Below are 15,309 nucleotides of genomic sequence, written 5' to 3' on the forward strand. Positions count from 1 at the left end.
GAATTATGTTTCTTTCGATATTTTGTTAACGTCTATTTGCATTTTTATTTGAACTTTCTCTCTCTGGTCGTGTTCTGTGTTTTATGTTTATTCTTTTTTAAAAAAAAATTAAATTGAAAAAGAGAAAAAACAATATTGAGAATCATATGTAATTAGAAAGTGCAATTTCAGTTCAATCCATACTCCAAAAAAACTACATGTAAATTACTTCTTTATCTGGATGTGACAATATCATTCATTTATTTCAATTAGAAACATTGATTGATGGATTTGTTAAAGCTGGACATGTGAAAGAATTAAGCATTTCCCTGTTGCTCGGTAACAGCGCCTCACGGTGGACAATCATAAACACGTGCTCGGTGACGGGTTCACTCACGTCGCTGGCCCAGGTGTGTCCCAGGACGGCCGTCACGTAAATGGGCGTGTCCGTCACGATGGAGTAGTTGTTGAACTCCTTCTTGGCTTCGTCTCTGTATTTCAGCTACAAAACACAACAACAACAACGATGAAAACAAATCACATTTCAGACACAAATTTGATTGTTTTTTTGAGGAGATTCCCGAGCGTTCCTTACGTCGCTCTGCAGCTCGTAGGCTTTCTTGGCGCGGACGATCTCGGGCGTGTCCCAGGCGTAGCAGCCGATGCCCCTCATCCAGTTCAGGTCCTCTTTGTAGAACACCTACGTGAGCCAATGCGGTGTCAATATAACTTAAATACAATGTGATTAAAATGGTTTAAACTAAAGTAAAAACACATGATTAGAGCATCGTGTGTGCAGGAACTTACGTTTATGTTGTGCCGTGTTATTATGCACAAAAAACTAAGTCAGGTATTTTGTGCAAAGAAGCTTAATATAGTAAATAATCAGAATACGCAGTAAATTATGTTGTGTATTGAAGCTTAATATAGTAAATAATCAGAATAAGCAGTAAATTATGTTGTGTATTGAAGCTTAATATAGTAAATAATCAGAATAAGCAGTAAATTATGTTGTGTATTGAAGCTTAATATAGTAAATAATCAGAATAAGCAGTAAATTATGTTGTGTATTGAAGCTTAATATAGTAAATAATCAGAATAAGCAGTAAATTATGTTGTGTATTGAAGCTTAATATAGTAAATAATCAGAATAAGCAGTAAATTATGTTGTGTATTGAAGCTTAATATAGTAAATAATCAGAATAAGCAGTAAATTATGTTGTGTATTGAAGCTTAATATAGTAAATAATCAGAATAAGCAGTAAATTATGTTGTGTATTGAAGCTTAATATAGTAAATAATCAGAATAAGCAGTACATTATGTTGTGTATTGAAGCTTAATATAGTAAATAATCAGAATAAGCAGTACATTATGTTGTGTATTGAAGCTTAATATAGTAAATAATCATAATAAGCAGTAAATTATGTTGTGTATTGAAGCTTAATATAGTAAATAATCAGAATAAGCAGTACATTATGTTGTGTATTGAAGCTTAATAGAGTAAATAATCAGAATAAGCAGTAAATTATGTTGTGTATTGAAGCTTAATATAGTAAATAATCAGAATAAGCAGTAAATTATGTTGTGTATTGAAGCTTAATATAGTAAATAATCAGAATAAGCAGTAAATTATGTTGTGTATTGAAGCTTAATATAGTAAATAATCAGAATAAGCAGTAAATTATGTTGTGTATTGAAGCTTAATATAGTAAATAATCAGAATAAGCAGTACATTATGTTGTGTATTGAAGCTTAATATAGTAAATAATCATAATAAGCAGTACATTATGTTGTGTATTGAAGCTTAATAGAGTAAATAATCAGAATAAGCAGTAAATTATGTTGTGTATTGAAGCTTAATATAGTAAATAATCAGAATAAGCAGTAAATTATGTTGTGTATTGAAGCTTAATATAGTAAATAATCAGAATAAGCAGTAAATTATTTTCAATGTTGAATCTTAATACTATAAATATAAGCCGAATAATAATGAAATCAAAGTCGTGTGTGAAGAAGGCCGTACGTCGCTGAGGATCTCGTTGTTCTTGCGCGCCCGGATGGCGTCTTCCTGCTCGGGGTGGCAGGTCCACTGGTGCAGGTGCGTGCGGTACAGGACGTCGCTGAGCATGTCCTGGCAGCGCTTGGCCACTTTGTTGGCGATGACGTCGGCGGGCAGATGGTTCTTTGTCTTGGTCTGGTGGTAATCCTTATGGTACAGCCTCTGAAGGGAGGGAAATACAGGGCATCTGAGTGAATAACCATGTCAAGATTATTCAGTCCATCCAATTAAATACAAAAATAATTATAATATTAAAACAATTTAGTAAAATAATAATACAAATACATTTAAAATAAATAAATGATAATAATTAATCAAATTAAATAAATTAAAAAAACATATTTTTTACTAAAATAAAAGAAATAAAGAAGAAATACATAATAATAATAATAAAAAAGATATATACATATCTATATATAATTGTGGTTATTTAATTTGTGACAAAAAGAAATTAACAAACAAAAACAAGTAATTTCTATTTAATATTTCCACCAACAAATTAACCCTAAATGTTAAATAATGTTTTAATCCGACTGTTTATGTCAAATTAACTTTACTTTATCATTCATAAAGTTTGATTTCATAAAGATGGCCACAAATTGAGGAGTTTTAACGATTTCACAGTTGTTTCTTCTCATAGTAACTGTTACACTGAAAGTTGATATCGTGACATTCTACATCTGAGCTATGACTGTGTTTATGTGAGTCTAAAATGTCATCATTAGGCTGTTTATTGTTTTCACACCTCGCCAAATACGCAGGCTATTTTAAGACTTAAATTTTGACTTATGTTTCAAAATAAAAGCAGCGTTTGGTGGGAGAAAGGTCACTAAAGATTTAACTTGGAACAAAACATAATAAGAGAAATGTACTTCTTAATCATTTTGTTCTGAAAAGCTAATTTGACACAATGTTTATGTTTGAAATGTTCTTTTTATTCAATGTTGATACAGACAGATTCAGCAGAGGAGAAAAATACCTAAAAGTGTTGGGAAAAAGTACTACTTACCAGACCTGAGTCCAAATTGTTCTGAGGCCTTATATGTATATGAGTGTATATGAGTGTACATGAGTGTACATGAGTGTACATGAGTGTACATGAGTGTACATGAGTGTACATGAGTGTACATGAGTGTATATGAGTGTACATGAGTGTATATGAGTGTACATGAGTGTATATGAGTATATATGAGTGTACATGAGTGTATATGAGTGTACATGAGTGTATATGAGTGTATATGAGTGTATATGAGTGTACATGAGTGTACATGAGTGTATATGAGTGTATATGAGTGTACATGAGTGTACATGAGTGTACATGAGTGTACATGAGTGTACATGAGTGTACATGAGTGTATATGAGTGTACATGAGTGTACATGAGTGTACATGAGTGTACATGAGTGTACATGAGTGTATATGAGTGTACATGAGTGTACATGAGTGTATATGAGTGTACATGAGTGTATATGAGTGTACATGAGTGTACATGAGTGTATATGAGTGTATATGAGTGTACATGAGTGTACATGAGTGTACATGAGTGTACATGAGTGTACATGAGTGTATATGAGTGTATATGAGTGTACATGAGTGTACATGAGTGTACATGAGTGTACATGAGTGTACATGAGTGTACATGAGTGTACATGAGTGTATATGAGTGTACATGAGTGTACATGAGTGTACATGAGTGTACATGAGTGTATATGAGTGTACATGAGTGTACATGAGTGTACATGAGTGTACATGAGTGTATATGAGTGTATATGAGTGTACATGAGTGTACATGAGTGTACATGAGTGTACATGAGTGTATATGAGTGTACATGAGTGTACATGAGTGTACATGAGTGTATATGAGTGTACATGAGTGTACATGAGTGTACATGAGTGTATATGAGTGTACATGAGTGTACATGAGTGTACATGAGTGTACATGAGTGTACATGAGTGTACATGAGTGTATATGAGTGTACATGAGTGTACATGAGTGTACATGAGTGTACATGAGTGTATATGAGTGTACATGAGTGTACATGAGTGTACATGAGTGTATATGAGTGTATATGAGTGTACATGAGTGTACATGAGTGTACATGAGTGTACATGAGTGTATATGAGTGTACATGAGTGTACATGAGTGTACATGAGTGTACATGAGTGTACATGAGTGTATATGAGTGTACATGAGTGTACATGAGTGTACATGAGTGTACATGAGTGTACATGAGTGTATATGAGTGTACATGAGTGTACATGAGTGTATATGAGTGTATATGAGTGTACATGAGTGTACATGAGTGTACATGAGTGTACATGAGTGTACATGAGTGTATATGAGTGTATATGAGTGTACATGAGTGTACATGAGTGTACATGAGTGTACATGAGTGTATATGAGTGTACATGAGTGTACATGAGTGTATATGAGTGTACATGAGTGTACATGAGTGTACATGAGTGTACATGAGTGTACATGAGTGTACATGAGTGTACATGAGTGTATATGAGTGTATATGAGTGTACATGAGTGTACATGAGTGTATATGAGTGTATATGAGTGTATATGAGTGCGTGATGCACAGTGATATGGACAATACTCACCACTCCCTTGTTCTTCTCCTGATCTCCACAGCGCATCACGTCGGGGAAATCGACCAGAGTTCCAGCCATGTAGTGTCCCTTGGCCTTCTCATGAGTGAGCTTGTACTTCACCTGGAACAAATAATACACATTTAATCAGCAACTATTTAACATGCTCTATTCAAAGGCCGCGTATGATTTATTATTTGTCTCATTACTGGACTTGAAACTAGCTCTTGTACCTTATCCTTTGGCATCTCATGTTTTAGAACTGTATTGAAAACCACTCGTTACTTATTTAGTGTTAGCACGTCATCTACTGGCAGAAGAAGGAATAACGGTTTGATTTATGGACTATAACGCGGCTCAGGAGACCTCTGGGTGTCCACCTTTTGAAACTGAGTGTTTTCTGCGGCTCGGAGTGACAAGGTCTCGTAAACTGGACCAATCAATCAAGCGTAAATGAGGCTAAACACGACTCCTGTTCGGTTTAATATGGTTTGCATGTACTTATTTTGTATTTTAATTGTGATTGTAGTGTAAAAAAAATATGTGTCCTTTAAAGTAAAGTACGACAGGTTTTTACAATGTTCAAATTTTTATTTTATTTGGTGTATTTATACCTGTTGTACATATGAATTATAGTTTTACGCCAATTGAGTAGGTATTTGTGGAAAAAACGTTGAAAAATCTATAGAAAATGACAGGAAGTGACATCGCATTAGGGACACTTGTTCCAGTCAAAGTTTATGTAGAATTTACACAAAGAAACTACTTTTTTTGACTCTGTAAACATTAAATCAACAGAAGAAAGTTGCTCTCAGATATTTTTTTGAAATTATGACATTCGATAAGTTGTTTGCTGGGTCATTTCCTCCTGTGATGTCATTGATCACAAACAGGAAGTGAACTTAAAAACCTAAAATATGAGCTATTCTGTGATAACATTTTTATAATTTTTTAGCAAAATTCAAAATACATTTATCTGAACTGCATTTTAGTTCAGTGAGGACCTGTAGGGGGCGCTTTAATTTGACAACAGCTAATTGTAGTAAAGTACAAACACGACACGATCCTTACATCTGAGGCGATCTCTCTGCCCTTCTTTCCACTCAGCAGAGGAATGTACTCGTGGTCGAGCTGGTAGCTTGTAGCTTTCGTGTCGTCCCAGATTTTCTTGTAACCTTTCTGTAAACAACAACAACAACAACAACAACAACACAGACATTTTATAATACAAACAGAAAGTGTAATTAAAGTGCAGTACAGGTAAAAGGACGCACCTCGCTGATGTTCTTGGACACTTCTCTGCTGTGGGCGAGTTCGGGAGTGTCTTCGCAGCCGATGTACTGTCCCTTCTCGGCGTTGAAGGTTTCATGGTACTTGAGCTGCGCAGAAAGTGAACCATTTCAGTGAATTATTCTGCAGTTCGTGTAGATATTTGCTCGACGGTTACACTGCGACAATGACAGTGTTAAATAAGTAAAAAGTTGCTTGAAGAAACTCGTATTTATAAGGATTTGAGGAGCTAGACATAAGATTTGCCAGTGTTTTTCATCATAAATAATACAAAAAACTGACAAATGACAAGCCAAAACCGTCTCAAATCAAGGTAAAAGTCGTTAAATGTTGTGTTGGATGTTTGCAGTTTTGTAGATCGCGGCGGTTCCGGCGTTTTAATCGTCTCTACTCACGTCGCTGAGGTTGGCGGCGGCGACTCTGGCCAAAACGAGCTCCGGCCTGTCCACGATCAGCGTGAACTTCGAGAAGCAATCCTTGGCATGCTTCTTGTAGAGTCTCTGCAGGTAGAAACGGAAAAAATATATATGTTAAAACCTTGAATACAAAAGAAATGGCGCACAACGGATTCGATTGAACTAAAGACGTCTCGATTAGCGACAAACGTACGTCAACTTTTGGTAAATGACGGTCAAACTTGTCGAAATAGACGGTGACGGAAGATGGTATTGTTGATTTAAACCTTTTAAAATCGACATGCAGCATTGATAAGAATCTGCGCTCGTGCCTATTGCCGTCCTGAGCGCCTTCGACGACCGCTTAGTAGCGTTTTTCGTTCTTTCTTTCGTACGTACTTCGTTGAGGATCTCTTGGGCCTTCCTGACTTTGACGTGCTCCACCGATTCGGCGGGCACCCAGCCACATCCGCGGAGCCATTCCAGGTCCGCTTTGTACACGTTCTGCAAACAAACAAACAAACAAACGGAAAACAGTCGTGATTCGGTGGGAAAATTAAAAAAATGCAAAAACGGATCAGCCTCAAATCGCCGGCCGTCCGTCGCTCCGCTTTCATTTTGATGGATGCTAACTCACGTCGCTCTGGATGTCGTAGACCTTGCGGGCCTGCACCACGTCGGTGGAGTCGGGGAGGCAGGTCCAGTTGTGCAGCCTGGTCCTGTAGTTGAAGTCGTTGACCTGGACCTGGCACTTCTTGGCCAGCTCCAGGTTCAGCATGTCGACGGGCAGGTTGAACTTGGTCTTGGACTTGTTGAAGTCCTTCTTGTACAGCGCGTCGCTGGCGATCTTGGCCGAGTTGATGGCCAACATCATGAGCGGGTCGTCCTGAACGCAGCGCGCGCCGATGTGGTGGCCGACCTGCTTGCGGTAGCTCTCCAGATACTTGTGCTACAAAACGCAGGCACATTTTTTTGACGCTGTTATTGACGGTTTGACAGCGAATGGCAAAACTACCGATACTGTAACACGCAAATATCACGCGGAATTCCACCTGGCAGACATCTACACACGTGATTTTGTACTGTATCGATGATCAGGTTTAACGTGTCATTTTAACGTGTGCGTGACTGACTCGTTGTGCAAGTATTGTTGAGTTGTTACTTGTAAATACGAATAAATATTGCACTTCTTCTCCTCCTTTTCTTTTCAAAGACTAGAAATCAGCGTCCAAACTAATGAATTAAAATATGCCGTGACTATTTAAATACATTTGAACGTAGATACTAGCCAACATTTCCTTAGAGTGTCTTTAGCCTGTCTAAATCGATCTAAAATAACAGTAATTAGTTCAATGAGGTCAATGTGACTTTACGGCGCCAATAAGGTCAGTTTATCCATGAATGTCCTTTGTAAAATGAATGTGCAGCGGGCGTCGTCACGGCGATTGTACTCACGTAGCTCTGGACCTTGGAGTTGCTGATGCACTGTTTGATTGGCACCGCGTCGCCGGGCATGAAGTATCCCGTGGCTTTCACCTTGTCCCAGTCTTTAGTGTACAGTTTCTAAAAAAGAACGGGAAAAATATATATAAAACTGAGTGTGAGTTTGTGTCAACGTTTCACACACTAATAATTACGCTTTGCTCATTATTACCTCAATATAGATCTAAATGTGTGCTATTATTATTATTTTTATTTGATTTCATCATTCAAATGGCTCTTGCAGTGGCCTTTTGACGTATGTTTTTGTCAAATTACAGATTATATAGTCAATTTTGTAGATGATACAGATAAAGATATTATTTTACAGTATTATTATTTATTAAATGCCACCTCTAGACATTTCCAGTATGATTTTAAGCTACACCTTGTTGTAAACTTCAAAATTGCACTCACTTTGTGTCGTAAACATAATGCTCGCTGCCAATTAAACCACTACAGGCATTTAAGTCAGTGTTATGCTCATTAAATACATCAAATACATTGACTACGAATCAAAATCGAGTGCGTTTTAGAGAGCAGGAAACACGCTTCGACGAGTATACGCTCATTTATGTGCGTGAGCTTTTCTTTATCGTGCGGAGCGGTAATTAAATGTATAAAGATGTAGTGAGCGTACCGGGTGGATGTTCTTGGCGGCTTCTCGGGCTGAAGCCATGGTCGGCGTGTCCACCACGGTGAACTTGGTCTTATCCTTGTGCCAAGCTTCGCGGTATTTGGCCTGAACGACACAAACACACACACACAAAAAGATAATAATACAGTGTTTTAGCCGTGTCTTTGTTCTCATTTTGATGTGGTTGTTGGTGCGATTCCCGACCTCGTTGAGCGCAGCGGCGGCGGTCTTGGCGCACACCATGTCCATCCTGTCCACCGGAACGATGTACTTCTGCTCGTCCAGCTTCACGCGGTAACCTCTCTGCGGCGAAAACGCATCCATAATCAGCATCGACGTCCACGATACGGTATTATATCAAAGGCCTACAATCTAGTGTTTTATTCTGAAAAGTTTTAGGCGTGGAAATGTTTGAGAAAAGACTAAACCAGGCTAAAAAAGAACCACATTTATGCAGAAAAGTACCTATAAACTGCATGATTGCGCTTAAAATGTCTGAATGAACTCGTTATTCACTCACACATGACTTCTGCTTTCTGCTTTAGTCCTTATAAATCTGTATAATCGCGATAAATTAATTGACTAAGACGCCGTCGACCGATTAATCGACGAACGGACCAAACAAAACACATGCACAAAGCGTAAATATGGCTAAAATATACTGGTTTGAACTGTAAATGTGCCTGTGTGCATCCATTTACTCACGACATTTCTATTTGACGGTTTGGGACAACAATAATCCCATGTTCAGAGATGTTTTTAAGCTATTTTTGTGTGTGATTACCCACGGTTTATGTTCTCTTGAGTCCACTCACCTCGGCCAGGATCTTCTGAGCGTGTTTGACCTTCAAGACCTCCACAGACTCGTGGGGCACCCAGCCGCAGCCACGGAGCCACTCCATGTCCGATTTGTACACGTTCTGAACGGGAGATACGGCAGTACGTCAGTGCAGCAGGAATTGGTTTTATTTGTATTATTAAGAGCTAAAGAAACAATCATAATGTGACAATTTTAGAAGCAAAAATAAGTGTTTTTTTAATTCAATCTCTGGTTAGAAAAATACATCTAAATATCAAGTTCTTCTATTATCTGGCTGTTTCTGACACATAAAACTGATCACAGACTTGAGAAATAGTCAATAATTGCATAAATGTTCTTTTTGATTAACATTCCATGTTTATAAAAAAGGAATAAATAATATGCATTGTTCCTCCTTTCGTAAATAAAAATACAAATTAATTAATGAGGGTTAAATCATTCCTTTAATAATCTTTATTCAACACTGATTTTCATCTTATTCTAAAGCTGAATCAGCTGAATTCAATTAATGAAATATAAATGTTTTGACAATTAAAGGTCCCATAACATGCGAAATCGACTTTTCAGAGCTTTTAACCCTCTTACATTGCTATTTGTGCTTCATATATGTACCCAGGGTGTTTTTTTGATTGATTCCCGCAGTTTTTAGCTAAAGTACAGACTATATTCTTCCCTCGAATCTCAAAACTGACGGGGGGTGGGTGCAAGACCACGTCATAAGGGCAAGCACGCGTCACCATGATTGATTATCAGAACATTACCGTATTTTCCGGACTATAAGTTGCACTAGAGTACAAGTCACACCAGCCAAAATATGCATAATAGAGAAGAAAAAAACATATATAAGTCGCACTGGAGTATAAAATGCGGTTGCGGGTGAAAATAACAAATAATATCACATATAAGTCATTCCGGAGTATAAGTATAAGTATTTAAATATAAGTATAAGTCGTACCCTGGCCAAAACTATGAAAAAAGGTGCAACTTATAGTCCGGAAAATACGGTACATTTTGCACATCCATATTTTGCATCGTTCCCAGCTCTTTTTATTGTGATTTGACTATGACTCAGCAAACGTGAATGTTCTACTCCCTTACGTCGCTCTGGAGGTCGTACGCCTTCCGGGCCTGCACCACGTCGGTGGAGTCGGGGAGGCAGGTCCAGTTGTGCAGCCTGGTCCTGTAGTTGAAGTCGTTGACCTGGACCTGGCACTTCTTGGCCAGCTCCAGGCTCAGCATGTCGACGGGCAGGTGGAACTTGGTCTTGGATTTGTTGAAGTCCTTCTTGTACATGTTCTCGCTGGCGATCTTGCCGCCGTGTATCGCCAGCATGATCAGTGGGTCCTCCTCCACGCACCGGGCGCCGATGTGGTGGCCGACCTGCTTGCGGTACGAGGCGTGGTACTTGTACTGGAAGGGAGGGAGACATTTTGAACTTTTTAGACATTTTAGCGTGCGGTGTCGTGATTTTTCAGATGGCCGTGCTGATATCACATGTGTTGTTTGTATGTTGACTCTTTAAAATGAAAAAACGTTTTAAATCCCAGAAGTGGAGGCAACTGGAGGCAAACGTGCAGTGGAACATAATGTGATTTTGATGGAGAAACTGGGATTAATCACAGAATATCGTGACATATGAATCGCGACATATGAATATCGCGACATATGAATCGCGACATATGAATTTCGTGACATATGAATCGTGACATATGAACATCGTGACATATGAACCGTGACATATGAATCGCAACATATGAATATCGTGACATATGAATCGCGACATATGAATATCGCGACATATGAATATTGTGACATGTGAATATTGTGACATGTGAATCGCGACATATGAATATCGTGACATATGAATATTGTGACATATGAATCGCGACATATGAATATCGCGACATGAATATTGTGACATATGAATATTGTGACATATGAATCGCGACATATGAATATCGCGACATATGACTATCGTGACATATGAATCGCGACATATGAATATCGCGACATATGAATATCGCGACATATGAATATCGCGACATATGCATATCGCGACATATGCATATCGTGATATGAATCGCTTTAGCAAAGGAAAAAACGTTCGTTGACATTTAAGTGACATCCGAGCCTGGTTTAAAGACATTTACAGTTGTGTTTTATATTATGTGCTTATTGACTAGAGGATTATGATGGACACTAAGGAAGGCAAAATTGTGATTTGTAAATTTTCATAGAAAAATCCAATTTGTGTCATTTTATCAACAGATATATTGCACACTTTACCACAAATTATTGTTTTTGTGAAGCTCAACTACAAACTGACATTCAGACCCTTGAAATTAAACTTAAAAAGACAACTTGGGGTCTAAAAAAACTTTTATAATATAATTAAAACCATTTATTTTATTTATTTTATTTATTTTATTTATTTTATTTATTTTATTTATTTTATTTATTTTATTTATTTTATTTCAAAATATTTTATTTATTGTATTTATTTTTATTTAATTAATATAATTTATTATTTTTTAAATATTTATATCATCGGGTTTGTGCGGTGCAAACGTATACGAAGTGTCCGTTTAGTTAAAGCGTTCATCGTACGATCGTCAGGTTCGTGCGGTGCAAACGTATACGAAGTGTCTATTTAGTTAAAGCGTTCATCGTACGATCGTCAGGTTCGTGCGGTGCAAACGTATACGAAGTGTCTATTTAGTTAAAGCGTTCATCGTACGATCGTCGGGTTTGTGCGGTGCAAACGTATACGAAGTGTCCGTTTAGTTAAAGCGTTCATCGTACGATCGTCGGGTTCGTGCGGTGCAAACGTATACGAAGTGTCCGTTTAGTTAAAGCGTTCATCGTACGATCGTCGGGTTCGTGCGGTGCAAACGTATACGAAGTGTCTGTTTAGTTAAAGCGTTCATCGTACGATCGTCGGGTTCGTGCGGTACAAACGTATACGAAGTGTCTGTTTAGTTAAAGCGTTCATCGTACGATCGTCGGGTTTGTGCGGTGCAAACGTATACGAAGTGTCCGTCTTACGTCACTGATGATGTCTCTGGACGCTCTGGCCTTGAGCACAGCCACTGCGTCCTCCTTGATGTGGTAACCTTTGGCCTTCGTGTCGTCCCAGGATTTTGTGTAGAGTTTCTGTGGGAAAAACACGTGAGTTAAATGTGTTTCGAGCGCATGTTGAACGCGTGAACGTCGCAGTGATACTTACGTTGCTGATGGCGACAGCGTTGGCCTTGGACAGCACGAATTCGGGAGCGTTCGGCGGGATGTGAAACGAGAGCTTGTCCTTATCCCAAACCTCTCTGTACTTACTCTATAAAAGAATGAAGAAGCATTTAATACATAAATAAAATAAATAAGATAAATAAAGTAAATAAATTAAATTAAAAAAAAACAACTCAAACATCTCAAATAAATAAATAAACCAAATAAAATAATATAATACAATAAGCCCAATAAATTAAATATATACATTTATAAAATAAATAAAATAAATAAAATAAATAAAATAAATAAAATAAATAAAATAATCAAAATAACTATTTTTTATAATTAATTAATTAATAAATTAACAAGTTAATAAGTTAATTTTAATTAAATCTATAGGAATGTGACCTAAATGTAACTCCTAATGAAAGCACTCACTTCGCTGATGTTGTGTGCGTTCTGCTTGGACAGGACGATGGCGGGCAGGTCGACCACGCTGGTGAACTTGACCGTGCTCGGGTGCTGTTTGTAGAGCCGTTCGTTCAGGATCTTCTGGGCGTGTCTCACTTTGACGACATCGATGCAGTCTGCAGGAGACCAACCGCATCCTCTCAGCCACTCCAGATCCGACCTGTACACCGCCTGGGACACAAAATCATGTGTTACTGCTAAAAAGTACTGCTAAATACAACCATTCCTACTTTAATCACTGCAGTAGTCGTAATTGGAAATAATAATATGCTTTTATAGTCCCCGTAGAAAAAATATAGTCACTGTTGATCAAATATTTAGTACTATGGTAAAAGTTCATAATTTTACTATTTTAATTACTGTTTTTATGTTTTTTAGACATGCTTAATGATAAAAAATACAAGCCGGAGGCAACTGTGTTTAAAACATCATTACAAACCATTAGCCAATATGCCAAATGAAAAATATATTTAGATAAAAATGATCAGACAATGAGTGTGATTTTTTTCTTAGAAGTTCATTCTACTATTCTAATACAAAATGTGTAACTTATATTTGTCTGGTTTCTGTGCAAAAGTGTCCTCTTCGCCCCTGTTCTTTCAGACAAGAAACGATTTCATGATATCTGCACCCGAAACCTGTATATTGGTCATAAATACATGTTTGTTCTCTTCATACTTGAGGCCCAGTATTTGTTGTCCTCCGTGCACATGAAACGGCTTTTCAAGTAAATCATTCAGAATCAAATAAACTGCCATCAAAAAGAGTGTAACAACTCATAAATCTCTAAGTTATGTCTTTGCTTACATAAGATATAACATTTTAAACATGCCCTGGGCGTCTACCTCTCCAGGGATTCAGAATTCCAGGCATTCGGATAATAATCAGTTACACTACACCTGGCTGAGAGTGAGCCAGGTACAATAGCAGGCTGATAGCCCATTAAAGGACTGATAGTAAACAAAGAGGCTAGTTTTGCCCGATGGCCAGGGCCTACCCAGACTAGGATAAATGTATAAAAGTTCCCGTTCTTGATTCGCAGATTGAGAATGACTCTAGGATGAGAGTCAAAACGTATTGTTTTTTCAAGAGTCCAGATGAAACAACTGAATCTTCTTCTACAATGGAACACTCCTGAAGGGATGAGGGATTACACCGACGTGGAATAGTTTACCTCTGCAAAAAGGGAAAGTTGAATAAAGTTATGTTCAGCTAAAGTCTACTCACGTCGCTGTGCAGGTCGTAGACTTTGCGGGCCTGCACCACGTCGGTGGAGTCGGGGAGGCAGGTCCAGTTGTGCAGCCTGGTCCTGTAGTTGAAGTCGTTCACTTGGGCCTGGCACTTCTTGGCCAGCTCCAGCGACAGCAGGTCCGACGGGAGGTTGTACTTGGTCTTGGACTTGTTGAAATCTCTCTTGTAGATGTTGTCGCTGTTGATCCTGGCAGCGTGAGCCGCCAGCAGGCAAGCCGGGTCGTCCTGGATGCTCAGCGCCCCGATGTGGTGTCCGCACTGCTTACGGTAGCCGGTTTTGTATTTGTACTGGATTTAGAGAACGGGGAACGAGGTTTAAGTATCGGGAGATGGCTGCAGGTGACTTCAGAGATTAGCAAACACATTCACAGGTAAAATCTCATTTCTTTGATGAATTTTGTATCCGAATTCAGTATTTTGAGATCCACAAACACACATATTCTGTCCAAACCTTTTAGTAGTGAATAATTAAAAGAAAAAAAGTATGTTTTTTTTAATGTATAAGCCATTTTTTTTCGTTTTAAAAGCATTTTTTTTTTTTTATCGTCTAATATCTTTATTTTTTTTCCATAACAGGACCAGGACAGATATAAAAAGCAGCTACTTGAATATGTCAGAGTCTCAATCCTTTCCGTTCAGCCAGCGATGTTGTGATTATCGTAAAGTTATTATAGCAGGGATGTTTGTAAAGAGGATTTAATGATTAATTGCTTTAAATTGACGAGGAATGGGGTATATCTATGATCAGACCAATTAATCCGAACCACACTGCACTCACATGACTACAAGCTCACAGAATTCCATGCAAAAATAACTATTTCAACAGAGAAATACTGAAAAACTAGGTATTTACGCATAACAATTGGGAGACAAAACTCACAATTCTCCCCTGAATCGTTTTAATCCCTGTAAGATCATTTGTAAAGTAAAAATGTTGGTCGACTAAAACCGCATTTTGACAGATTTATTGACTAAACGACCCCAGGGTCTCATTTATAAAACGTTATGTGGAATTTTGTTTAAAAATGCTCTTCAAACTTGCGCATTTCTCATTTTGTTTAGCTCAGATCTCTTTCTGCCTCATTCCTGATCCTGAAACCTTCAAAGT

General features: G+C 37.8%; 1 protein-coding gene across 26 annotated transcripts in view; it reads right to left on the reverse strand.

The window, feature by feature from the left end:
* Positions 1–15,309, reverse strand: part of neb (nebulin) — a 161,380-nt gene that overhangs the window by 76,271 nt on the left and 69,800 nt on the right. For 24 of the 26 annotated variants that reach the window (XM_072445216.1, XM_072445241.1, XM_072445236.1 and 21 more), the window contains 18 exons: positions 14,178–14,489; positions 12,918–13,121; positions 12,481–12,585; positions 12,300–12,407; positions 10,353–10,664; positions 9,250–9,354; positions 8,639–8,737; positions 8,438–8,539; positions 7,774–7,881; positions 6,956–7,267; positions 6,718–6,822; positions 6,319–6,423; positions 5,908–6,012; positions 5,705–5,812; positions 4,646–4,756; positions 2,004–2,201; positions 575–679; positions 377–481 (listed from right to left, as the gene is read on the reverse strand). In XM_072445216.1, the coding sequence (XP_072301317.1) occupies positions 377–481; positions 575–679; positions 2,004–2,201; positions 4,646–4,756; positions 5,705–5,812; positions 5,908–6,012; positions 6,319–6,423; positions 6,718–6,822; positions 6,956–7,267; positions 7,774–7,881; positions 8,438–8,539; positions 8,639–8,737; positions 9,250–9,354; positions 10,353–10,664; positions 12,300–12,407; positions 12,481–12,585; positions 12,918–13,121; positions 14,178–14,489 (2,709 nt within the window). The remainder of the gene's footprint in view (positions 1–376; positions 482–574; positions 680–2,003; positions 2,202–4,645; positions 4,757–5,704; positions 5,813–5,907; positions 6,013–6,318; positions 6,424–6,717; positions 6,823–6,955; positions 7,268–7,773; positions 7,882–8,437; positions 8,540–8,638; positions 8,738–9,249; positions 9,355–10,352; positions 10,665–12,299; positions 12,408–12,480; positions 12,586–12,917; positions 13,122–14,177; positions 14,490–15,309) is intronic. The other 2 variants (XM_072445239.1, XM_072445235.1) reach the window with 2 other exon arrangements.

The sequence above is a fragment of the Eucyclogobius newberryi genome, unplaced genomic scaffold (genome assembly GCF_026437365.1).
Source record: "Eucyclogobius newberryi isolate DKJ021-1_F unplaced genomic scaffold, fEucNew1.0.hap1 SCAF_14, whole genome shotgun sequence".
NCBI lineage: Eukaryota > Metazoa > Chordata > Actinopteri > Gobiiformes > Gobiidae > Eucyclogobius > Eucyclogobius newberryi.